The sequence below is a fragment of the Alnus glutinosa genome, chromosome 14 (genome assembly GCF_958979055.1).
Source record: "Alnus glutinosa chromosome 14, dhAlnGlut1.1, whole genome shotgun sequence".
Lineage (NCBI taxonomy): Eukaryota > Viridiplantae > Streptophyta > Magnoliopsida > Fagales > Betulaceae > Alnus > Alnus glutinosa.
The window spans coordinates 22,047,626-22,073,975 of record NC_084899.1 but is presented as its reverse complement, the minus strand read 5'-3'; the positions used below and the strand labels follow the sequence as shown (position 1 = coordinate 22,073,975).

Below are 26,350 nucleotides of genomic sequence, written 5' to 3'. Positions count from 1 at the left end.
AGGTTGAGGGTAAAACGGGAATAGGATGAAATGTTGGCTTTTTATTCCTTAATTTTTTTTTTTTTCCTTTTTTCGTATAAAAAGATTAGGGTAAAATGGGAATAGAAATAAATGTTAAATTCTTTTTCAGACTCTCACTACTTTTCCGTACTGACACAATCAGATAAAAAAGGAAAGGAGGAGGGGGGAATTACTAAATAGGGCCCATCTATAAAGGGGGATTCTGTTCCCGTAAAGGAAAAATCAAAAGATCTACATAAAGGAGAAATGATGAGAATACAGTAAAAAAAAATAATTTATTTTATTTGTTACTTGATGGGTATAGAAATTTACATTTCAGTTGATTTTACGAACTATTTAACTAATAAAAAGTAGAATGATAAAATTAATAACTGAAATAGTAGATGTAATTCTCCAATTTTATATAATGGTGGATAATTGGAGAACTTCGATAACCATTAAACGATCCACCTTCAAAAGAAAAAAGAAAAAAAGAAAAAAAAAGGAAGTTAATATTGCATTCCTACGGTATAAAAGAGAAAGCATCGCGAATATTTTTGTTTACACATTTTTTCGCTCTTTGTGTAACCAAGTTAGGAGAAGTGATTTACAGGGGACGGGAGACAGTTTCTCATCCCCTGTCAGTTATTTTTTTATTAAAAAAGTCTTTTGTCAGTTATTTTTTTATTAAAAAAGTGATCACTGATATGATATTAACGGTCACATTTTTCTTAAAAAACATTATTTTAATAAAAAAAATGATGGGTGGGGGATGGTAAACTGCCCACCACAAATCATTTTCCCCAAATTAGACAAAAGAAATGATTATAGAAATTGCAAATGAAGGATATCCACTCAGTACTCACCTACCGCATGTACAAATTTCTTTCTAAGCACTTCAGCCCAATTTATAAAAATATTATACCTATAGAATTACATATTTTTAAAATAGTAAAAATAAAATTGGAATAGACACATGCTTTTTTAATAATTTTTTTTAAAAAAAATATATATTTTTCACATTTAAAATAAATCTGTGATATTTTTATAAATGTAAACTTAATTCCGAGAAAAACAATATAATTATGGTATCCATCAAAATGGAAATAATGACTCCCAAGTAGTTGGGAAAAAAAAAAAAAGAGGAAAAAAGAAAACTATAAATAATGATAAAAAAACTTGGTGGTGGGGGTGGTGGGGGGCATGATGCTTAGACAACTGGAGCTTTTTTAAACTTTTGGATGTAATCGACGGTCACGATTTTAAGGGGATCAGAATCCAATGCAAACCACACACGTCCCCTGTTTGAAGCCCCCATCTATCCACATCCACCTACTCCCATATGGTCTGACGAACGCACAAACGCGACAAAGAACCAGCTCCTCAGCCGCGCGCTCTTCCGAAAATGACAAACTTCAGCTCCCTGAGCGGAGACCTAACAGAGCACATACTGTCTCTTCTCCCAATCCCAACTCTCATCAGGGCGTCGGCAGTCTGCAAGCACTGGAACTCCATCATCTCCTCCCCTACTTTCCCCTCCGAGCAAACCCAGACCCGCCCTTGGTTCTTCCTCTACGGCCTCCACAACACCTCCTCAAAGAACCACCAGTCATTCGCCTTTGACCCCCTCACCAACCTCTGGTTCCGCCTCCCGTCCTCCTCCTTCCCTTTCCCTTCTTCCGCCTCCTCCTCCTTCCTCGGCTCCCACGGCTTCCTCTTCACCACCGCCCCTACCTTCTGTTTCTCTCCTATTCTCCACCGTCTCTCCTATGTCTTCAACACCTCCTCTCTTAACTACTCTCGCGTCAACCCTCTTCTCGGCGTCTTCTATGCCAATTCTAACGCACCCAGATTCATTGTTGTCGGTGGCGTCAGGTTCATCGGCAATCTCGTCGATATCGAGGACCGTTTGGCCGTCGAGATATACGATCCCCAGTTAAATTCCTGGGAAATCTGTCCTCCTTTGCCTGATGATTTCAGATCCGGAAACTCCTCGTTATCGCTGTCCTCGGCTTTGTTTGGAGGGAAATTTTATGTGCTTGGGATTTATTCGTGTTTCATATCGTCCTTTGACTTGGAGAAACGTGTCTGGACCTCAGTCCAGACGCTTAGGCCTCCTGGGGTTATCTTCTCCTTCTTGTTCTCGTGCCAGGATCGGCTTGTTCTTGCTGGAATATGTAATTCGTCGCATGGGCCGTCGTTTAATTTGTGGAGGATCGATGAGAGGACCATGGAGTTCAGCGAGATTGCGATTATGCCTCAGGATTTGCTTTACAGCTTGTTTGATAGCGACGAGGATGATAAATTTGCGAGCTTGAAATGTGTTGGGTTGGGTGATCTTATCTATGTTTTTAACGAAGAGTACCATAAAGGTTACCCGGCTTGTGTTTGTGAGATTAGCAGTGAGTCCGGGAAGTGTAAGTGGAGGAAATTGCCTCCATTGCCTATACCTGTTAATAAGTTTCACAAAGTCATTAGCTTTTGTTCCCCCGTTTCGCTGCATAATATTCTTCAGGGTGGAGAGGAAGGAACTGGTGAGGTGCGGGCTATGTATCTCTGAGTGATCAATTCTTCTACTGGTTGGTATCAACGCACCATGAAATTTCTCTCTCTTTTTTTTTTTAATGCTTAATTGATCTTATTAGCACCTGATTTACCCTTGTTATCGTGGTTTAAGCGACTTTGATTCACTTCTTATAATATCTATCAATGAGCAAATCTACTCTATAACCAATTTTGTTTGAGCTGTGAAATCTTTGAATGAGCAATTGTAATAAATGCGTATTACAGAAAACTTGACAGCCATTGTATATAGCTGCCATCTTGGCCTGCGATTTTAGATGTAAATCCCTAAAATCCACGTGGTTGAGAATATGAAAAGCATAAACCAAGAAGGCTATGGAGTTAATCCATGGAGGAGAGATGGAATATGCCTATATGTTTTTGGTATAGGCGATGATTTATTAGAGGGGGGCCACAATGTTGACCCCATCCCGCACCCCCCAAAAAAGCAGCACTTCCACTCAATCTTGCTTAGGAAGACCATTAGTTTCACTGAAGCCATAAACTGACTACAAAAAATGATGATCTTTGAAGTTGGCCTTTGATCATATATTGCCCTCAAATTCTAGTATAATTCTCATGTTTAGTATCTTCTACTATATTTTGTATCTCGGAAGTCAACCATGCTAGCAATGCTGCGAGTCTTAGCTCTTTTTTCTTGTCATCATTGTTTTGTTCGTGCCTTGTTCTTGTCCTCCTGACATCTAGTTATTCTTTGTGTCAAAACTTATTTGCATTGAAGGGTATGACCCTTGGATGCTGCAACGGCAGTTGAGATGTTACTAACTTACAGCTGTCCACTTGTCTGACAGCAATGCAGATGATGGATTTGCAATATTCAAAAGCTTTTATGTCTTCTTCAAATGAACAAGTAATGCAGCTGGATTTAAGGCCTTTTATCTGCTTGCAAGATATTCTTGGTGCAAGTAAAATGGATATCACCTATGTTGTTGTTGTTTTTACAGCATCTAAGCCAAATCCAAAAAAAAAAATATAGTTATGTCTGTAATTATCTGGTGTGCATTACTTATAATGCAATGAAATACACTGTACCTTGTAATAACTTTCAGCTTGAGTTGGTTGTGTGATTGGGTTTAAGGCTACTGTGGAGTTTTATTGTCATGTAGTTTCAGTTTTCACTCTGTTATTGCTATATAACATCAAGATATTTCTTTTCTGGGATGGAGGAAAGTGAAGAGGGGTAATGTACATTACAATATGTTGAACAGATGAAGTCGAGGTCGGCACGTAAGGGGGAGTGTGTAAAACGCACGTATGGATAGCATTACTCTTTTTCTAAACGCAAACTTACCCAGCAGGTTCACCATTTGAAAGACCAAGGAAAAATAGATGTACTCTTGGTTTTGTGGGCATTGTATGAAAAACATCCTGTGAAGCCCTTTCTGTATTAGTGGTTGAAGCTTCTTTTATTTATTGAGACATGTTGTACATTTTTCCATGGTTCTTCCATTCTTTTACACAAATTCAATGGTAATTTTGAAAAGATGAGAAATAGAAAAAAGTCAAGAAGGAAATGAATTATTTAATTTATTTCTCTTATTTTATACCCCATTTCAGGTAAGTGGTTTCAATTTTAATTTCTGATTGCGACTAAAAGTCTAAGTCAATCCATGTCTGTCAGTGATGGTTTAATTTTCTCTATCTTTAGGTGCATCACTCCACAGCTGAATACAACATAATACTACTAAGATATCATGAAAATTGATAGTTTAGGGCCAATAAAACTGATGAAGTCAAATAAGTAGAATTTTGTGATTTACTAAAAATGATGTGATTTACCATTTGATTTATGATAGATTATTATTGAATTTTGATCAAATTGTGATTTTAAAAATCATATCAGTTTTGAAGGAATACAAGAAGGATATGAGTATGATGTCTATAATTACTCAAAGAAAAAAAAAACCTTAAATAGTTTTAATGAGGAAAAAAAAAAATCCATTAAACTTCTATTAGTTTTTGGAAATAACTTCAATCCGGTCATGGCAGAAACTATGCATTTTTTGCATTCCAATGAAAGGTTGACACGTAAGCATGGAACAAAAAAATCAAATAGAACAAAACAGACGATCACTTCTTCAACGCATGCTAAAAAACAAAATACCCTCTATTCTTAAACACCGGTGAATCGCCACCTAAATCCTAACGTTGCTGCTGCCCAATCCGAACGCCGCTGACGCCGCTAAAGCTGTCCAGGCTCGAGCCGAACGCCGTCGACACTGCCCAGGCCCGAGCCGAATGCCGTCGACGCTGTGGCCAACCCGAGTTCGATCCCGACCGCATCACCGTTCACATCTCCGGTTGAACCAGAATGCCGAGAGCACCAAACCACTGGACCAGATGTGATTACCGCTCCGCAGGAACTGTCGGACCTTCATTGCCTCGCCGGAAGTCGGTTCTGGCCACCGAAAATCGCACCTTTGGCCACCGGCCGACGACCCAGAACCGAACGTCGCCTCCTGCTCCTCCGGCACTGGCCTACCGTTGATCGAATCCTCTCTCTCTCTCTCTCTCTCTCTCTCTCTCTCTCTCTCTCTCTCGGCATCTCTCTTTCTCTCTCCGATAGCATCTCTCTCTCTGTTTCACTCTCTCCCCGATCTCCCCCTCTCGAACCCACTCTCTCCCTCTGCCTCATCGAGTCCCTCTGAAAGGAAAGAAAAAGAATAGAAGAAAGAACGAAGAGAAAGGAAAAATGGGAAGATGATTCAGTACATCAGCAACATTTCAATTTTTTGGTTTTTATTGTTTTTAGCTGACGTGTCGACTGATTATTGGTGGACAAAAAACCCATGTTCTCTGCCAAGACCGAACAGAAGGGGCTCTTTTAGTTTTTTTGCACAAAGAAAAAAGAAAAGTTTCTTCATCTCAATTTGATCGGTCAAACATATTCAATTGATTGAATTGTTCTCATTAATTTGAAAGGCCTATGTTTTTTTTTTTTGGGGGGGGGGGGGGGGGGGGGGGGGGGGGTTATTGAAAATCATCTCTTGTAAAATAAATTAAATCAATTCATTAAACCAAGTGACCATAAGTTAAACCATCCCCTCACCTCATTAATGATCAAGATCCCATGACAATATCCTAGGGATGGGGTGCAATAGCTTCAATTGTGATAGTTCATTTTACAAAATGTGTCGCGTCATCAATCTAAATTAAAAACTAAAATACCTTTATTTGTTTCCAACATTTAACCCCTACCACTATAATGACTGTTGTAGCTCCATTGTCATCACCATACTGCCACTTCTAATTTACCCCAGCCACTAAAAGCTACTCTTTCGGCCAAATGGTGGTTTGGCCACTTAAAATACCAGATTGAGAGTGTCCAAATCATCCCAGTGTCCCATAGGAGCGGTCAAATCACCCTCAAATGGGGTAATTTAAACACCTCCAACATTACCTTTAGGAGTGGATGAACAGCTTCCAAAGACTATTGAAGGTGATTTGGTAACCCTAAAAGGCCATTTTGAGATGGTTCACACCTACAATTTGGCTTTTTGGATGGGTGAACGGTCACGCCCCCGTTTTGAGATATAAGGAAAACGTGAACTTGAGTGCTAAAAACATTTAAATGGAAGCATGCATTTACAACATATAGATTGTAACTTCCTATTCTATTATTCATACCTATTAACAATTCTTTACAATGCCATAAATTTCAAAATCAGGCATACTATACAATATAAAGGTTTGGTCGGTTCACAACGATCTATTGCTCTTAGCGAGGTCTACGCCATTACAAAGAAATGACTCCGTCTTACTGTGTCATCTGAAAAGATTTGGGAAAAAATTGGTGAGTTTGACAATTCAGTAAGGAAAGCACAACAATAATAGTGTAATTTTCTTTTCAGGAATTCTAAATAGAGTTCAAATAATTTAACAAGTAAAGAAACAATTAAATGACATACAATTAGATCAAATGCTGAATGGTGCAAGAATCATTTATACAGCGTGTAAGTTTTACTCTCCACCGACCCATCTCCGCTATTTAGCCGTGAGCGGCGCATGTTACCTTTGGCACATCCACGAGACCAATCCCGAAGGACCAAAACGTTCATCCTGTCGTCACAGGGAAGAGCCGACGGGTTAGGAACTTCCCTAGGTGAAGACCCCCTGACCGATAGCCCACACTTTTAGTGTGGTTGCCATGCTACCCATATGAATCCGGATCAAAATACGATGCAACCGTGGGGAAAAATTGTATGTAATATATGCACATATAATTACAATGATGCCATCATTTTTCTCGCTCACATGAAGCACGTGCAACATATCCGATATGGTGCACAAATACAACTATACAAAACCTCATGAAATCATCATATAACACATATATATTTGATATCATATAATCACATGATTTCTCAATCACATTTGATAATAAGAGTAATATCATGACAATATATATTAGAGATAATTAATATAAAGGAATAAAGGAGTTTAGGAAAAATTCCCGACTTTTTCTTTTGAAAAGTTTTATTAAAATTTCGTCGGGGTTTTTAGGGTTGTGTTTCCCTTACCTGGATTCCTGAGCGAAATCTTAGTTACTTCTACCTAGATTAGATCATAAAAATAGATTTTAGAGGATATTCCAAAAGATAGTCAAATTCGATGCATAATATATATTGAATTAGCTAAAAAAAAAAACTACTGTATTTACAGCAAGCATCAAACCAAGGTTTTTCACATGTTCAATGGCAATTTTTGAAGATACAAGGCAGGCAACAAAATCTTTAAAGTCCATCTGGACTTTTGACAAATCTTTCTATAGCACAATGTTGTCTAGCCACATGGCCTATAGAAGTTGGACTGAATACTAAGTTAACCAATTGAAACAATTGTCACTGTTTGGGCCTTGAGACATCTTTTTCTTCTCAATCATATTACGTTACTCACTATTCTGATATGGATTCACTTCAGGTTTTCAAAGTACATGACACTGTCAAATGGAATAATTCCAATGCTAGCAACTTAAGATGGCTTCTTTGATTTCTATCAACGATATGTAGAAACATTACTTAGCCAAACTATAAAACCGACATCCAGAATTACAAAACAACTCACACATAATTTCAATATTCATATAATTGATCACAAATATAGAAGCTTTCCACCAAATATAATCACTAAATGAATAGAGGCAACTTGTCGACAGCCTAATGAAGATCAAACAAGCATTTGTAACAGCATCTAACACATCACGAAAATCTTGTCTATTTATCTGTTAGGTTTTGATGAAGAATACAAGCATACCCAAAAAAAAACACCACCCAGCCATCTCAAACAGCCCCAAACAAACCAAAATTTCTACGAAATCACCACACCCATATACAGAAAATCCTCCACAAAATAAACCTAAAATCAAAATAGAATTTACACCCATTCGACTATCAACAAAAAGTCACCAAATCCAAAAGTCCAAAACTCCTTTTGAAACCCAGTTGACTTTGAGAACACAAAACAGTTCAACTCAGCTTCAAAACCCCCAAAATCAATCTAAAAAAATTTTCCACACTCATACGGTTCTCGGAAATTTTCTATACAAGCAGACCCAAATCAAACTATGAAACCAGAAAAACCCCTTTGATTTTCAAGAGAAATCCCTTACAAAAATAACTCCAAACACATTTCACTTTCATCTAAAAGAAATCAAAACCTTAGAATGGGAATTTAAGAAACAAATAACTCAAAATAAAATTTCCATCAAATCAGTACCAAAACTTCCAACCCAATCGGACATCCAACACAATGCTATACAATCTAGAAATTTAATTGGGAAGTGTAGTAAAATTCCTCAAGGATAAAAATCAAACACATAAGAATACCCATAAATTTCTACATAAAACCGATCTACTAAAATCCACAGAAATCAACTCGTCATCAAATTCAAACTTCCATCAACAACGATTCATTCATTTAATCACCAGAAAAACCCAAAATCAAAACACCCATACATTTAATCACCAGAAAAACCCAAACAAAATCATCACTATCATTCGGTTTCTCTACCAAAATAAACAACCCAAAATTTCAACATATATAGGAGTCCAATAATACCCATTCAGCCGTGAATCAACAAGCATAAATCAATAAATCGAACTAAATCACAAGAACCACTTACCACAAGGATTTCGACAGAAATCCATCGGAAAAAGTCACCCAAAAATCGCCGGAAATCGCTCCCTACCTCGCCGGATCCTCTCTTACCGGAGACCCACCGAAAAACGGCCTCCAAACGCCGGAAATCGCGCCTCTCCATCGGCGTCATCCGCTCTGCCGGCGTCGTCCGTCGACGGATCGGGACCCACGGCTTGGGTCACCGGTCGGTGCTTCTCCCGGCTCTCACTCTCTGTCGGCATCTCTCTCTCTCCCTCAGTCTCTCCCTCTCCGAGTGTCTTGGGCGGAAGAAGAGAGAAGGAAATAAGAAAGAGTAAAAGAACAAGAAAACTTGCGCAGCAAGTTGTTAGATTTTTTTTTTTTTTTTTTTTCCTTTAGCAACTTGTTGATTAAGTTAACTTGTTTGATAAGTTTTTATTATTATATGATTTAATCTATAAAATATCTTAAGTTAAGATAACACTTAAGATTTTTATCAAAAAATTTATTAATTACTTTTTCTTACTGATATTTTTATCTCACATTTTTATTAAGCTTTTATTTTTTTTTTTAATAAATTTTTTTTATTAAGCTAATATTATCATTTCAAATAATATTTATTTTCATAAATATTCATATTTAAAAAAAAAAAATACAGAATATTACATGAACCACCGTTTCGTGTTTTCCACGCCCTATAAAGCAGCGCGTTAGCGTACAAAAGGCGCTGTAATTACCCAATTGTGTCAGAATTGAGTAAAAAAAGAAAAAACAAAAAACAGAGAGTGACCCTAAAAAGCAGTGAAAGACCAGCAGTCTCTCTCGCAGAGGAATTAACCCCACGCTTTACTCTCTCCCGCTCTCTGCTAGGGTTTTAGGGGCAAGGGTTTCTCGTAAAAATCCGAAATCCGAATTCAAGCCATGGATAGGTACCAGAGGGTCGAGAAGCCGAAGCCCGAGTCTCCGATAAACGAGAATGAGATCCGAATCACCACTCAAGGCGCCATCAGGAACTACATCAGCTATGCCACCACTCTTCTCCAGGTGGGTATCCTTTACATTTTTTTTTTATTTTTTTATTTTCCCTTTTTCTGTTTTCTGGGGTTTGGGTTGTTTTTGGTGGGGTTTTGTTCATTTTTTTCGTTGTTTTATTGTAGGAATTGTACAGTAGTATTCGTTTAATTTATGCGGTTGTGGTTTTATGTTTGAATCGTCTATAGATAGAGCATGTTATACTGTGATGGGCTGTGATGGTTTGGTATAATGGTTGTGGTTGTTGATGATGTTTGATTTCTGTAGTTCTATATAAGAATATCCCAGATGGGTTTAGTCTGGGTAGTGTTTATATCTGTCCTTTATGGGTTTTTGACTAAATTTTAATGGTTTGGGGAGATATGGTATAATGGTCTGTTTAGTTCTGTGGTCTTATGTCTTTGATGGGTTCTGTTTTGTTTCTATGCTTGATAATGCATATAAAATTGTTTGTCTGTTTGATTTTTATGGTTGTATTTTATGGGATTGCTATTTATTGTCATGGTTGAGCTCAATTTAAATTAATTTTAAAGCTAAATTTTCTAATATATTGGATATGTTGTAGTCTGTTTGAGTTTTATTAAATGGTCATTGTAATGTTAATTGACATATATATATATGTCTTCAATTTGATACTTCACATCTATTGACTGAGTTTTTGGCCCTATGGTCTTGTGGATTGAATGTTTTGTCATCTGTTGAGGGTTATACTTCTCTTTATCTTTTTTGCCTTTTATGTTTTTGCGTCCTTTTGTATACTCCCTGTATGCTAAGGGGCGCCTACATCTTATACAAAATTTCTCTGCTTTTTCAAAAAAGAAGAAGAAGTGGAATGAAGTTGATTTTTCTCTTTTAATTTCTTCCTTAAGTTGAAGTGTCTAAAATTGAGGGCTTTCAAGTGGGCTGTCACAGAAAACGGCATGCTTAGCATTGTGAAATTTTGAAACGGTGGCTTTTATTATATCCTTTAATTGGTCATAGACCGTCAACTTTGATAATTGATCCAATTTCTAAAGTGGCTAAATCTTTACTTTGGATTTGTACCTTTTGAATGCTAGCAAAATTAATAGAGCTGTCTAGTTTTCCTATGATAACCATATTCTACTGCTTTCTTCAGTTTTGGGTGATTCAGTGATTGTTTTTTCAATTAGCATAAGATGATTCCGTTTGAGGGAGATGATTTTAAATGATATAATATACGATGTATCTAAAAATTCCCCCCGCCCCTCTCTCTTTTCCTCCAAAATTATTTGTTTGAAGTGGGTTTCTCTCTCTCTCTCTCTCTCTCTCTCTCTCTCTCTCTCTCTCTCTCTCTCTCTCTCTCTCTCTCTCTCTCTCTCTCTCTCTCTCTCTCTCTCTCATTATGTGTTTTTAACTATTTTTGGTTGTAGGAGTACATCAGTTGGCACCAGAGCTATTAATTCTAAATAAAATGAATATTACTGGTGACAAGATGCATAGATTATGTTAAAGATAAGTTGGAGGAATTATTTACTCTTGCCATTTGGATTTAAATATGTTCGATCAACTTCGATGCGAGGGGAGTTGGTTCTAACCGGGTGAAAGGCAAGAGGGCTCGTGCGGTTGTAATGTAGCCTAGGTCTCTTTGTGGGTTTGGGTTTCCGTAGTGGGATTTTGGGGGTTCTTCTGTCTTCGGGTTTTGGGGGTGTTTTCCTTTGTTTTTTGTTTTCTTTCTATTTTGGTGTCCTTTCTGTATACTTCATGTATGCTTGGGGGCACCTGACGCTTTTAAATGCTATTTCTATATTACCTATAAAAAATAAGTTTAAATATGAGCAATTGATATAAAGCAAAGGCATTGATCAAAGACATAATTCCTCTAGCCTTTGATGTAGATTAGTAAATACCTAGACATGGATTGACTTTTGAAAATAGCAACATACTTGAAATAGTCCAAATAGAGTTTGCGTAGTCAGATGTTGCCACAATTTATTTTTCTGCGTGTCTGTTAATTCAATGTAAATGCCCGACTCTGAACATGCCATGTTTGCATGCTTTCATTAGGATCAGGATGCTTTTTGGTATAATTAGTGGCTTGGGATAATTCACTTGGAGTAGTTTTGTATAGAAGTTTTTTCCTGTGTTAATTTGGTTGTTATTGGCACTTTTCACGGTGATCTCTCCTGGTTGCGTCAAACTACATGAATCTGGTAGTGTTTAACGCAGCTGGAAACTCTTGGTTAATTAAACCAAAAGGTGGATGCTGGCATTGTTAAGCAGTTGCTTCTGGCATGGGCCAAAAGATGTAGCCAAATCCTATGTCCATGTGTTAAGACCATTTGCTGTGTGGCAGCAGTTTAATTGGCTTCTTTGAGAGAACAACCTTATAGCTTATCAATAAGTTGCATATTGGCCATTTTTCACATATCCACAATGCAAAGTCATGCGCACTGGTGAGTGCCTGTCACTTTGAATTAAGATGGGGGAATGACTTCATAAAGGGCCTTTCTCCTTTTCCAGTAGAGAGGTTATCTAATGCTGTCATTGCAAAACTTTCCAAGTGTTAGTAACAAAAGTCCAATTAGATCATTCAGTGAGTAACCTGTCATGCAAATGATCCTTTTTTTCTCGCGCTTGCGGACAAGGACCTCAAGATTGACCTTGAGGAGGACGGCTAAGATTGATGGGAGGAGTAAAGAGTCAACAGTGGATTTCAATTTGAACGAAGCCAAACACGCATGTGCTTGTAATTGGTTTGCTCTAGTGGTAGTTGTTATTTGGTAATAATTGAGTATATACTGATCCTTTATTTTGTTAATGGGTTCTGTCAAGATGGTGATATTTTGGTGTATTAAGCCTGCAAAACCGCAACTGTTTCTACCTTAAATATTAAAAATCATAAGATTGAAAATAGGGGTCAAACCCACAGCTAAATGCTGGTGTTTTAGTTTAAACAGGTAGGAGGTAATCGGTCACTTTAAAGTTATTACTTTCAACTTTTCCTTTCTGTTCCTTCTAAATTTATCTTTAGGCAATGTGACAATGGCTCTTTGTGAGCCTTATCTGTAAAAAGGTTCCTTGGTGCTGCTACTTTATACTTAGGTTTACAGTATTTACTGGTTCAGTTCTATGCCTGTGACTAGTAACTGGGGTTCTAGCAGCTTGTGCAGTATTTTGGCCACAGGGCCAATGTTCTTTAATAAGAAGAGCTCTAGTTAAAGGTCAGATTATGGAGGCTTTAAATAAACTCCAGTTATGAATTTTATAAGACCAGTCATGAACATTGTGGATGTTTAAACTTGAGAGCACTGCATGTATCTGTTAAGCATTTATTATGGACATTTTTTTTTTTGTGTGTTTTTTCCCCTTCTTTTGTCTGTCTTTGTTCTGGTAGCTTTCATGACTCTCTCCTTGTTTTTTGTAGTATTTGCCTGTTTTGCTTGACCATTAAGTCCTACATTCAGTGTTTCTCATATGGTATCGCGTCTGAATGGTATTGCGTGTTTGGTGACGGCGTGTTGCTTCACTTTTTATCAGAAAATATCTGCTGTGTATTTTGTTAATTTTATGACATTTGGTAATTAGGAAAAACGTGTTAGAGAGATTGTCTTGAAAGCAATGGGGCAGGCAATCAGCAAGACGGTAGCAATTGCAGAGATTTTAAAGGTTGGTATACTTTTCAAGATATCTCTAAGACCTCTCTCTCTGTCTCTCCTCTCTTCCCTTGTGAAGTAATTATCTATTCATGTCCTGAAACAGAAGAGAATCCCCAGGTTGCATCAAGATACTGCCATTAGCTCAATAAGCATAACTGATGTATGGGAACCTATTGAAGAGGGTCTAGTACCGTAAGTTTTTTTTCCCAGCATATTTCGATTTACATATTTGTGTATTTATGATCAATACTTATCTTAATGCTATAGATGACTGAGCGTTAATAACTGATGCAGTGTGGAGATGACTCGCCATGTCTCAATGATTTCAATCACCTTATCTCCTGGAGAGCTAAACAAAAATTCTCCTGGGTAAGTTTGTACAAACTTTCGTTCTCTGCTCAGTCTATTGCTTCATGGACCAACTATTGGTATTCTTAAGCTATATTTTCCTGCTGCAAGTTTTACAAGCTCATGCTGCCTCTGAGACTTATAATGTGGATAATAATCTTCTTTCGTAGTTTTTCAACTTGAGTATTTTGGTGTGTTCTGCGAATGTCTGAAATTTTTTCCATAGGTACCAAGCTCCACATTATGCTGAACAACCAAAGCCACAATCTACTTATCAGCAGCAACCACCACCAAAACAAGCTCGTCCTGTGTACAATGCTGTTAATGAAGGTGATGCCAGTGACAAATGAATTTGTTTAGATACTTCTTTAATTTTTTTTCCTAGGCCAGGACCTCTTTTGTTTTAACTTCTCTTCCGTTCCATCTGCTGTACAAAATTTAACATGTTTCTTGCTCTTGATTTCTAGATTCATATGGCCGAGGACGGGGTCGTGGTAGAGGAAGAGGGCGGAGTTGGGGCAGGGGTGGATATGGGAACTACCAAGGTGGATATGGGAACTATCAAGGTGGAGGTGGATATGGATTTTATCAAGGTGGATATGGAAACTATCAAGGTATAAATTTAGAATATTGGATTATGTTGTGGTAGCAGTTGAGGTTATATAAGATGCTCATTTTCTTTTGAAGTGTGACATTTCTTTTCACTTGCACTCTTTTTACTAATAGATAATGGTGGATATCCAAACCGGGGCCGAGGAGGTGGGCGAGGCAGAGGTTGGGGCTATCGTGGTAGGTTTCCTTATTTAACTGCATGTGCAAGGAAGACATGTTGTTGCAACATTGTTGGTAGTGGGATTAATTTCTGCAAATATTATATCCATAAATGTGCCACTTTTGATACTGCTTAGTCGCCATAGGAAAGAATTCATTTTGGTGCAGGTTCTTCGTATGAGATTAATAAGGCTTGTATACAAATTGGACTAATCATTTCAAGCACTGCTTCTTTGACAGGTACGGGATATGAAAGAGGTAACCAGGCATATGAAAGAGGTATGGGATATGAAAAAGGTAACCAGACATACGAAAGAGGTACGGGTTATGAAAGAGGTAACCAGGCGTACGAAAGAGGTAATCAGGCGTATGAAAGAGGTACGGGATATGAAAGAGGCCGAGGGGGAGGGGGTAGAGGGTATGGCCGTGGCCGGGGACGGATGGGTGGCCGTGGAAGGGGTGGTGGCAACCTGGAATAGTCCTTTTTTTTTTTTTTTTTTGGCTTTAGCTAAATGCTTGCCTTGGCCTGTGGGTTGAATGTATACGAGTACAGTGGTAATAGCGTGAAATATGGTTCACAATCTCCAGCATTATTATGCGGTGTTTTTAAAAGTGTTTTTCATTATATGGATGTGGGCAAGGTTGTTCTGCTCATCTGTTGCATCTACCCAAAGATCATTGTGGTGGGTTTATGAGTGCTGTAATTCATTTACCCCTTTGGTTTCCAATACACCCTTTTGTATTTATATTTTCCTCCCGTTATTTCTTTAAAGAATTTCTTTTTTCTCTGTCGGTGTCCTTGTGCCATGTTCAGATGAATTTGCATTTGTGAATGTTTTATTACATTTTATTCAGTGGTTCCTGTGGAATATGAAGCCAAGTATAACTATTAGATTTATTCTGAGCGGTAAAAAAGCAAAATTATAAGCGTTTTAAAAGCAGGCTGATGAGTTCAATTATATGAAACATACGAGTAATGCTACACATCATCCCTTTATCCTCATTTTGTCTCTCTAAAATTGATGTGGCTCTTAAAATTACCATTGAATTTTTGATATATGACTATTAGATTTTGATCCAATGGTGATTTTAAGAGCTACATTAATTTTGGGAGGATAAAAAGAGGACAAGGAGATAATGTGTAGCATTACTCAAAACATACATAGCCATGCAGCTTCCAAAGGCAGAGGAGGCAATTAGATTGACTATTCTATTTGGGCGTGATTATGGTAGTATTTGTTTGCGGGGAACTGCACAGGAAAAGATCTAGACGGATGAAACTGTATGCGTTTTTTTAAGTTCGATCAAGCCATAGTCTGATTTGACGAGGTGATTGAGACTGCTAGATGGGTTATAGATGAGGGACCAACGTAAGTTCTTTAAGGCATCTAAGATCAAAGAGGACCATAAGCACAAGTTAGACTTAATTATACACAGCCATTTCAGTCCGTGTGTCGTTATTGTTGGTACATTACATCTTATAAGCTCCAATGCCTATGCCTAGCATTATTTTAATATAGAAAAATTTTATCTTTCCTCTCTCATTTCTGTAGCATTTATTTGAAACAATATTTAAATAATTTTTTTTTTCATTTATCTTTCTCTTAGTATTTAATTTAAATAATATTTAAATGATAAGGGAAGTTATTATGGAATGCATTTTAATAGGAAAGCAAAAAGTGGTTTAATTCCCTAAATTGAGAAAAATTTTAAGGGAAGTTGCTGCTAGTGCTCATATCTTAAAAATCATCTTCTCAGATAACTTCTTGTGTTAAAAATATCGAGAAAAAAAAATTCAGAATTATCTTTAGCCACTAAAAAAGAAAAACTCCAGCATGAAAAACCCTAAAAATTAATTTAGTAAAGAGAGATATCTTCCAACCATTCCTTACGCCTAGTTGTGCCTTCAAGTCCATATTGATGAAATGCATAGGCTCTTTATTTATAGGCTAGATCATGGACCCTTAATCAAATTTTCACCTTATTTATTCCTCCCGTCAAGAGATAAGAATCAGAACAATTCATTATTTGGAATAAATTACCGAACACTCTAAACTTAAGATTAATTAAACCACACTAAATATCATGCGGCATATGGGCCACACTTTTTCTTTTCTTCTTTTTTTTTTTTTTTTTTTTTTTTTTTTTTCATTCTCCCACTTGTCCTATTTCAATAGTGAAATGATTCTTATTATAGTACAAGGGTTTGCTTGAGTTTGCGATTTCAAAACTTACAATTTAAAAAATAATAATTTTAAAATGTATGATTTTAAAAATTACAATTAACCATTTGGTAAAATAACAATTTAACCCTTAAAATCGTAGCTTATTTTTTAAAATCGTGAGTCCTCCAAACGATATATTATTTACTATTAGTTTAAAATGAAACACAATCTAATCATGTGAAGCCAACTTTAGTTGTCAAAAAAACATGATAGATAAGTTTCCAACGTCATGAATATTTTGTCTTTTTTTTCTTCTTCTTAGAGCGGCAGTTTTTTGGAACCACACGGCATACAAGCTAAGGTTTACTACTTATCCATTTCTGATTTTCTCTAAGGACATGAAGATGTCTAGGTTCTACCCTAAACAAAACATGTCCAGGTTCATTTGATCTTTTCCCTCCAGAAACAGACGGACCCACCCACACTTGGCTGCTTTTCAGATTACTTTTTTATTTTTTATTTTTATTTTTCCTTATTTTAGATTACTTTTTTGTTTTGCCTGTTGATGTATGTATCTTTAAAAGATGTTTCAATTATATGATCTTAAATTTTCTGAAGAGAATATAAACTTTCCTAAAATATAATAGTTTCCAGATTATGCTTATAAATAATAATAATAATAATAAAAAACTTCAGTTTGACTGAATTTTAATGCCGCGATGGATACTAGAATTGGTTCGTTGTCTGAAGTTGACAATATAAAAATTGGATTGGCTTGAAGTCATCGGCCGAATTATAGTCGGCTTGATCCGTGAATGAGAATGGACTTTTATGGGGCTCACTTGCCTGAACAACCGAAAACCTAGGAAAATAAATAGTATGTATTTGTTGTCACTTTGCTTGGAAGTATTGTCAAATATAGAGCAAATATAAAAATTTATATTCTTGATTACTATCCTAAATGAGTAAATTTTGACAATATCTTATAAGGTTAGATTAATATAATATAAATATGCTATAAAAAAAACAAAAAAAAAAACTAATTAATCTAACGTACCTACATAGTTGTGATCGATCTTCTTTTTTGTAGTCTCAAAGTTTTTAGGTTTTAGTTTCGAGTTATTTCTTGTCTGAATTAGATTCGTTGAGATTGGGACACAGGTCCCATAACATCATATAAGGAACACGTACATGACTAAATCCTAATAAATCCAATTTTAATTGAAATTAGACTCAAGCCGAATCCAATTTTATATTCAAATTCATAAAGAATCATACTAGAAGGAATAACTGTCTTTCTAAAATGATGTAACTTTTAAAATTACCATTGGATCAAAATCCAATAGTAGTCTATCATAAGTCACATCAATTTTGAAATGACACAAAGAAGATATGGGTCTTTCTTCTAACATTGCTTCCTCCGCATACCCACTAAAAGATAGGAGGAGAGAAGCGTACAAGAAAGCCCCTACTCCTAACAATAACAAGTTGAGGAGTTCTACCAATTGTTTATTTGCAATGGCTTGAAAGAATCTAACGAAGAATCCCTTGCTTGATAAACGCTAACCGCACCGCCATAAGTAGTTAGCGATGGTTGAAATGGTTAGAGCATCTCTAGTGAGCTCTCTAAATTTTCTCTAAATTTTAGCGCAAGAATCAACTTTTTTGATTTTATCTATCACTTTTAAAAGGCTTCCTACATCAAACTCTCTAAATATTTCTCTATTTCAACTAAATATTAATATTTTATTAGTTTTAAGCAACCAATCCTAACAAATGACTATTAAATCAGAATATACTAGAAGAAACAATCTAATACATTCGGCTATTCTTTGTCTCGATCTTTTTATTAAACTCTTAATATTTTCATACATATTCTGATTTATCTTTTTTTTTTTTTTTTAAAAAAAAAACAATTATCAAAAGTTTAACCAATCGTTAAAATCTTAATCTGAATGAAACAAGCATGTCTATATGTATATATATACACACATGTATGTGGTATGTATATCATTGTGCCAAGTAATATGAAATATCCCCAATAATATATAACTGAGATTCGCCAAAAGCTGCTTACTTTTTGTAGGGAGCTCCATTAATGGGTTAACATCATTATCTTAAACTTAATTGCAAGTAGCATTAGGGCTAATTATACAATTCAACATGCAATTAATTATCCCATTTCATAATATATCCAATATGGTTTGTCCAACCGAATCTATCTACTTTGATGACCAGGTTCATCCATACTATGTGATGTCATAACCCTAACCTGCTCACCAATGGGTTGCTCTTGCTAAGATATTATATTATCTGGTTTTGAATTTTAATTTCATTGTGACCAAAAATTAAAAGGATAAGAGTAATGTTAAGAAACCACTGTTTTTTTTTTTTTTTTTGAAACGAAGAAACCATAGTTTTATTGTATGATTATCTCATCCTGTTTTGCTGACATGACAATGACAATCAGTATATTATTGATGAGGCTTGCTACACAGGGGACACTTATCCGTTCTCTATGAGCCTTTTTTAATAAAAAATTATTTTTTTATTAAAAAATTGGCTTTGAGTCACATCAAAGCCAACTTTTTAATAAAAAATTATTTTTTTTATTATAAATGGGTGATGGGAGACGGATGAGTGTCCCCCACCAAGCATTTCCCATTATTGATACTGTCACGTCAACATAATGAGATAAAAGTATGGTTTTTAAGATTAATAAAGTTTTTTTTTTTTTTTTTTAAACTAGGTTAAGATAAAATTCGTCTAACCTTGTCTATTAACTTACCATCGATTTTATATGCTTTAAGAATATATGTCAATTTAATATATTATTATTATTATTATTTAAAAAAAAAAAAAAAAAAACTTTATCCAGATACTTAAAACGAACAACGTGGACTAACTATGACCAATTCTTCAACAAATAAAGAAGGGAAATGCTAAAGAAACGACACAGACAATCAAATAAAGAAACGTGTCGAAAAGGTTAAGTTCCTAGTCATGATTGGGAAAGTTGTTATCAAATGGTATTTTGAGACAGGGTCAAGGCTTACAACCTGTTGTACGTAAGTACACATTTTCATTGAAACCACCGTTTGGGCTGCCTTTGGCACTACAAAAAAGAAAAAAAAAAAAAAAAAATGAGAATAAAAAAAAAAGAAAAAGAAAAAAAAAGGTGTTGTAGTGTCGTTTTTATTGATGTGTATCCTATCCATCTTATGTTATTTTCACATCTTAAACATGATACAAATAAAATTAAAAAGAAAAAAAAAATCAATATATACTTGCCCCTCCTCCTTTTATTTATATATATATATATATATATGAATCAAATAGATCAGGACTCTCTACAATCTTATGCTTGAAGTGCATGAGATTGAGAGACTCCTCTTTCTATGTGAATCAAATGTCTCAGGATTTTTTACAGTCTTCTATCTGAAGTGCAGGGAATTGTACGTAAGAGATTATGAGAAGTCTCGATGGGGCCCATCTACTCGAGCATGTGCTCAGGCTGTCTGAGTACTTGCTCCGACCGGTAGCCCATTCGAACTCTCATAACCCGCTGACCGACTGTAGGGGAGGATCCCCATTGTATGTAGGGGATTTTGGTAGTTAAAGATAAGAAATTTCTTTCTGGTGACTACAAATTAATCATCACCATACTAAGATAGAGGCTTTGTTTGATAACACATTTTCCTTTTCCCTTTTGTTTTCTTTGTTCAAAACAAAAATATTAACAAAAAAACAATCTAAACTACTTTCACCTTTATATCGCATCAAAACACTTTTTAAAATAAAAATACATAAAAGCACCATCTTTATGTCACATCATAATTTTGTTGATGTAACAATGTATTGGTGTACGCTACAAAATGTGGATGTGGATGCAGATATTTGCAATATCCGTATCTGCATCAGCATAACGCAGTTAACACTGTTAGGTATCCGCATCCTCGCGGTTATTGCTGTTATTAAATGTGACTATTATCCACTGTCCGCATATGAGTTAATGAGCATTTTGGGCATCGAAGTTGTAATTCCTACTTCTAGTAAACACAAAAAGGATATTATCTATAGTTGAACACTATTATTCAAATCACATTTACTAATCATTTTGCCATATATATATATATATATATATATAAAAGGAATGCAGATGCGGTTAACCGCATTCGTATTTCCTAAAATCGATATCTGCGTCTGCATATGCCTTTAGTGATTTTTGCTAACCGCATTCACATTTGCATATGCGGATAGCGGATAACAGATCGATATGTGCGGATAGCGAATGTGAACGGTCATTATCCGCCCGCATTTTCATCCCTACTATACACAAAAAAATTTCCTACAAAAAGTAAAAATTATGTTGACTAAAGCTATTATTAGTCATACTAGTAATTGAAGGTAAATCGACTATTAATTAACTTTACTTGTAATATCTAAGTACATAGGAGTAATACTATAAAACTGTATTTTTATCTTATCATTATTTAATTATGTTGATGTGGCAGTGCCAATAAGCTCTTGGATCAATTATTTGTTTAAAAAAAAATTCAAGAGTTAATTGATATTGCCACATGCATCAACAATGTGTGACAGTAATAAAATAAAAATGTAATTTATAGCGTCACTCGTTATATAGGAGTGAAGTAAATTTTACATGTACCAATTTTGTAATTTTTGGGCCCGTTCCTTTTCATATAATTCACCACTTTTCTAATACCATATTTAATTTATTACTTAATATTCCAAAAATTTAAGCTAATTATAAAACATAGGAAATTTAATCATTTTTAATAATTCAACGAGTTCTATTCCATGAAGAAAAGTAGGTAATTAAAGGTGGGTGCCTTTGACAATTGGATCTTCAAAATAAAACAACACAAAACTAACATTGAATCTCTTTGATGAATCAAAGAAATTGTAAGAGCAAGTTTGACCAAGTATATTTATAACCCAATAGAAACTGATTGGGAAGAGAAAAGTAACACTAGATAGGTTCTGTAGGATGCAAAAGGATGAATGATTGAGAGACACGTGTGCCATCCAACGGGTCTGAAAAACAGTTGATTGGCTGTTAGTTCAGAAGGAGCCAGCATAGTCGAACTTAGACGCAGTGTCGTCCAGATTCAGTTTTCATCACCTAACTCTCTATATATTGGCTTCCTCTCTCTCCATTGTCTCCCTTTCTAGGGGGGAGTAGGCCATCTTTTCATGAATAATTCTCTCTGTTTATATCCAGTAGTGCTGTAATTAGTAGGAGATAATCAGAGATAGATACAGAAGATGGAAGGAAGTTCCAAGAGGAGCTCAAAAGGGAACAAAGAGAAAGACGTGTATCATATTATACACAAGGTTCCATACGGTGATACTCCTTATGTCAGAGCCAAACATGCCCAGGTGTGCTAGCTTCCCCAACTTCTTTTCATTGTCTTCTTTCATGATCTAAATTTCACGATTTGATTTGTATGTTTTTTACTTATAATAATGTTCTTTTTGCATGAATAGTAAGCTTATGGTTTGGAATTTTGATGGCACATTAATTGAGCAATGCATCAATGTTGTCTCTCTTTCTTCAAACTTCATCACCTGCTCCCTCTTTATGCTTCCTTGCTTCATGACTTGGTTCTGATAAAGTACTCTTCTTGTTCTTAAGCTTATGAAAGTATGATTCAATCTTCATTCTACACATCTTTCTATCATGAGCGGAATGGATAGGTTACCAGTTATCTCAAAAGTTTGAATTAGCGTGAAGGATATCACCTTTCTCACGCAATGTGGGCGTTGACTTTATAAAACTTTTCATGTCCGAACTGGAGATAGATTTCAGAATTTTCCTAACCAAATTGCGCGCATGTAATTCGATTGAACGGTTGACACAACCTTAATTTCTTCATTTTATATATATATATCGGAGTATCTGAGGCTTTGCCCTGACTAGATCTCAGAGACACCTTAAAAGTCTAACATGAGCATCAGATTGATCTCAATCTGTTGTTTCCACTATATAAGTTTCATTGGGTCATGGCCTTTTTCTGCTCAATCTTTTGTTGATTCTTATTCAATTCTTTCCTTATTTTAGATCATTCTACTCACTTATTTTTTTTTGAAGATCATTTGACAGCGTCGATAATTTTTTCTTAATCATGATTTTTCATCGTTACTGAGGGAAATTCATAAGTTTTGTTTTCTGTTAGAATATATGATATGGTATATATTCTTTAGATGATAATTACTTTATAGGATTGATTAGACCATCCTTATTTTTATCTTCATCTACCTCAATTTTTCTATAAATATAAGTTTTTTTTACAGTAAATATTATCAAAGAATAAGAGCAAGATATAACCCTTTTGAACTCTTACCTAGTGGTGGACGTATGTATCTAACACTGAATCTCCTCCCGTAAATATTTGTCTCTGTTTTCTCGTTTTCTACTTTTCTATTTTATTTCCATTTCATTTTGAGTTTCTTCACGGTATTAAAGCTATCGGCTAATACCAATCTTCAATCTCTAATGGTCCTACGAATTCCAATATTTATTTTCTTCCTTTTTCTCCTCTCACCATTCTGTCTCTAATTTTGATCACATTTTTCAAATTTCAACTTTTTTAATTAAACAATTAATTTGATGAACCCTAATCATCCCCAAAAACAAAATTGATGAACTTCTTTCGGTTATAAACTTCTTATAATTAAGACTCTTCTTTTATTCTCAGCCTTTTGAAAATTATTTGAATCTTTCTACGTAAACTATATATATATATATATATACATACATGTATACTAAGCTTTAAAACAACCACCTTCATCATTATAACTGTATGGTTTTATTAGATCGATTGATTTCATTTGTTTATTACCAGAAAAATTCGACATTCATACAAATTAATAGTCATTTTTACAGGATTTCTTTTATATCATTTTGTTTGTTAAGTGATTGAAAACATGCATGATCAGCATCAAATTAATATATTATTTATTTAGTTTCTTCAATTTAATGGTGTTTCAGCTAGTTGAAAAGGATCCAGAAGCGGCTATAGTATTGTTTTGGAAGGCAATAAACGCCGGAGATAGAGTGGATAGTGCCCTGAAGGACATGGCAGTAGTGATGAAACAACTTGATAGAGCTGAAGAAGCGATTGAAGCTGTCAAGTCTTTCAGACGCCTTTGCTCCAAACAGGCCCAGGAATCGCTTGATAACGTCCTCATCGACCTATACAAGGTATCTAATTATGCCGTTTGTCAGGTTTGGGTCGTATTCAATTTAAACATGAGTATAAGATTATATAGGTCAATCTTAATCGCTTGATTGCATGCTACGTGCATCATATATATATATATATTAGTGTGTCTGCATGCTGATCATAGGTTTTCAACGCAGAAATGTGGGAAAATAGAGGAGCAGATTGATCTGCTAAAGAGAAAGCTAAGATCGATCTACCAAGGAGAGGCCTTCAATGGAAAACCCACCAAGACAGCACGCTCTCATGGAAAGAAGTTCCAAGTTTCTGTTAAGCAAGAAACTTCGAGATTATTGGTATGCACCTAGCTTTTACCGGATAACTTCATTGATGACCTCACATTAATTTTTTATGTTGCTAGTTGGACTAGCGTTAAAATATTAATTAAATGATTAAATTTATAATTTTTTATCAATTGTGATTTAACATGATATATATCAGAATAAATGTCATGAGTTCGAACCTTATTTTCGTAATTCACTTAATTTGATCAATTGACTATTCCACGTATTAAACTTTACTTATTGAGCCCACACGTAAGGGAGAATATTAACATATTAATTTATCGAATAACGCCCAAAGTCTCAATCAGCTCTCGGCCTTTCGGATGAAAAATATAATTGAACAATGCTCAACAACAGAACTTTACTTTCTTTGTTCTTTATTTTTTTCCGCGGGGGGGAGGGGGGGAAATATAGAGAAAAGTACACATAACCTCCTCAAACTACCACCTTATTATCAATGTACCCCCCAAACTACTAATTGTGTCAATGTCCCCCTAAATTACCAAAAAATGCCAATATCCCCCTAATGACAAAAATGCCATTCATAAAATTATTAAAGTAAAATAAAAACTAAAAAAATTGTACTTTTTCCTTCTTCTTTTTTTTTTCGTTTTTTATTTAATTTAATTTTTTGAATTTATAAGGACATTTTTGTCTTATTCAAAAAAAAAAATTAGTGTCATTTTTGTCTTTTTGTTAGTCTTAGAGGGGAAATTGACATTTTTGGGTAGTTTAAAGGGGGACATCGACACAATTGATAGTTTGGAGGGTACATTGACAATTGAGTGGTAGTTTAAGGGAGATATATATACTTTTTCCAATCAGATAATATTTTTGTTCCAATTTTTGCCTCTTCTTCTCCCCCTGAATTAAATTTTTATGGTTCAGTTCTATATACATTTACGTTAAAACTATATCATTATAGATATCGAGTAAGAGTCACGAAAGTTAGAGACATCAAATGGCTGGTTGTATGTGAATGCAACTATATGTGACACCTTCATACAAAATTTTATGGGACTGAATTACATATTCTAAAGACAGATGTCAATTTAATAGACTAGATTACAAGAATTTATTTCAACCTAATTTAAAAAAAAAAAAAAAACTTTTCCAATTTCACGTCCAAGCTGAATACACATATAAAGAGAGTTAATTAGCCATGCATGTTTAACATTTTGTCAATATTTACAACCAAATCTATACTATTTGTAAGCTTTACCTTAATTTTGAGTAATGTACGGATAGAAACATCAGCGTTCGAACTCACCCTTAAAAATTGGCTTGCAAGAAAAAGGTGTCGAAAAGCATATATGCAGATGTTGAACTTAAACGATGCGGGACACCTAAGATCGTAACATATCCGTGTTTCGCCATATTGACCAGTTCCATGTGGTAAACTTCATAGGGCAATCTGGGGTGGGCCTACATGCAGAAATCAAACTTTATGATGGCAGAGGTAGTGTACCAGAAGGCCCAGATGATCGATGCAGACGCAAACAAGGCTTGCAACCTGGGCCTCTGCCTGATCAAACAGGGTCGATTTGATGAGGCCTACTCTGTTATTCAAGACGTATTGCAGGGTAGACTTCCCGGCTCCGATGATTGCAAGTCAAAGAAACGGGCGGAGGAGTTGATAATAGAACTGAGGTCCAGCTGGGAGCCTTCACTGGAGTCGTTGGATCTAGTGGGACTTGATAATGATTTTGTCGAGGGGCTTGAACAGTTGATGAATGAATGGGGCCCATTTAGATCAAAGAGATTGCCCATCTTTGAAGAGATCTCTTCATTTAGAGATCAGTTGGCATGTTAAAATATTATTCTTTCCTCTTTGGATTTCTCTTGTTCATATTTATATAGTTTGAAATGTGGGGGGGTGAGAAAATATATAGTTCTTTGGGAGTAAAATAGAACAAGGTTCCCTTGTAAATAATGGGCCAAAAAAATTGTAATCCTTGGAAAAGAACCAAGTGCTTTCGGGTGTTTAATAAAGAAGTTGATGGAACCAACATTTAATTGGTTCCACTTGTGATATCACATGTATAAACTGTGTTTTAGGTGTGCAAAATATTCTCCGGAAAGGTAATGCATTCGGGGGGTTAAAGCGGTGAGCTTTTCTGAGCGTAATTTGAGTAGATTTGGACAACTAATGAAAAACATTCACATGATTTTAAATTCACTGTTTAGTTGGCAAATTCACCGTATTA

At 35.4% G+C, this 26,350-nt stretch overlaps 3 protein-coding genes and 1 long non-coding RNA gene across 5 annotated transcripts; 3 read left to right on the top strand and 1 right to left on the bottom strand.

The window, feature by feature from the left end:
* The first annotated feature begins 1,315 nt into the window (after window positions 1-1,315).
* On the top strand, window positions 1,316-3,739 carry LOC133857628 (F-box/kelch-repeat protein At3g24760). Of its 2 annotated transcripts, none has more exons than XM_062292907.1 (2): window positions 1,316-2,583; window positions 3,375-3,739. In XM_062292907.1, the coding sequence occupies exon 1, from the start codon at window positions 1,406-1,408 to the stop codon at window positions 2,558-2,560; it is 1,155 nt and encodes a 384-aa protein (XP_062148891.1). In that variant the 5' UTR covers window positions 1,316-1,405; the 3' UTR covers window positions 2,561-2,583; window positions 3,375-3,739. The 2 variants fall into 2 exon arrangements, with proteins under 2 accessions (XP_062148891.1, XP_062148890.1); XM_062292906.1 differs by having other exon boundaries at window positions 1,317-2,579.
* Window positions 3,740-6,133: 2,394 nt separating this feature from the next.
* On the bottom strand, window positions 6,134-9,031 carry LOC133856550 (uncharacterized). The gene is made up of 2 exons (XR_009898219.1): window positions 8,705-9,031; window positions 6,134-6,352 (listed from the first exon to the last, which is right to left on the bottom strand). It is a non-coding gene; the product is annotated as an uncharacterized LOC133856550 (long non-coding RNA).
* Window positions 9,032-9,452: 421 nt separating this feature from the next.
* Window positions 9,453-15,235, top strand: LOC133858034 (uncharacterized). The gene is made up of 8 exons (XM_062293446.1): window positions 9,453-9,723; window positions 13,258-13,338; window positions 13,432-13,520; window positions 13,623-13,697; window positions 13,903-14,006; window positions 14,144-14,290; window positions 14,403-14,465; window positions 14,688-15,235. The coding sequence occupies exons 1-8, from the start codon at window positions 9,601-9,603 to the stop codon at window positions 14,924-14,926; spliced, it is 921 nt and encodes a 306-aa protein (XP_062149430.1). The 5' UTR covers window positions 9,453-9,600; the 3' UTR covers window positions 14,927-15,235.
* Window positions 15,236-21,824: 6,589 nt separating this feature from the next.
* On the top strand, window positions 21,825-26,120 carry LOC133858041 (protein SULFUR DEFICIENCY-INDUCED 1). The gene is made up of 4 exons (XM_062293457.1): window positions 21,825-22,015; window positions 23,628-23,840; window positions 24,000-24,155; window positions 25,552-26,120. The coding sequence occupies exons 1-4, from the start codon at window positions 21,902-21,904 to the stop codon at window positions 25,954-25,956; spliced, it is 888 nt and encodes a 295-aa protein (XP_062149441.1). The 5' UTR covers window positions 21,825-21,901; the 3' UTR covers window positions 25,957-26,120.
* The last annotated feature ends 230 nt before the right edge of the window (window positions 26,121-26,350 follow it).

What these genes read in the sequence shown, in the direction of transcription:
- LOC133857628 (XM_062292907.1), top strand. Translation starts at nt 1,406, where the DNA reads ATGACAAACTTCAGCTCCCTGAGCGGAGACCTAACAGAGCACATACTG.
- LOC133858034 (XM_062293446.1), top strand. Translation starts at nt 9,601, where the DNA reads ATGGATAGGTACCAGAGGGTCGAGAAGCCGAAGCCCGAGTCTCCGATA. An exon ending in ATGCCACCACTCTTCTCCAG is followed by an intron (nt 9,724 to 13,257) that starts GTGGGTATCCTT and finishes TTTGGTAATTAG; the next exon opens with GAAAAACGTGTTAGAGAGAT. An exon ending in TGGATATGGAAACTATCAAG is followed by an intron (nt 14,291 to 14,402) that starts GTATAAATTTAG and finishes TTTTACTAATAG; the next exon opens with ATAATGGTGGATATCCAAAC.
- LOC133858041 (XM_062293457.1), top strand. Translation starts at nt 21,902, where the DNA reads ATGGAAGGAAGTTCCAAGAGGAGCTCAAAAGGGAACAAAGAGAAAGAC. An exon ending in TCAGAGCCAAACATGCCCAG is followed by an intron (nt 22,016 to 23,627) that starts GTGTGCTAGCTT and finishes ATGGTGTTTCAG; the next exon opens with CTAGTTGAAAAGGATCCAGA. An exon ending in AAGAAACTTCGAGATTATTG is followed by an intron (nt 24,156 to 25,551) that starts GTATGCACCTAG and finishes TAAACTTCATAG; the next exon opens with GGCAATCTGGGGTGGGCCTA.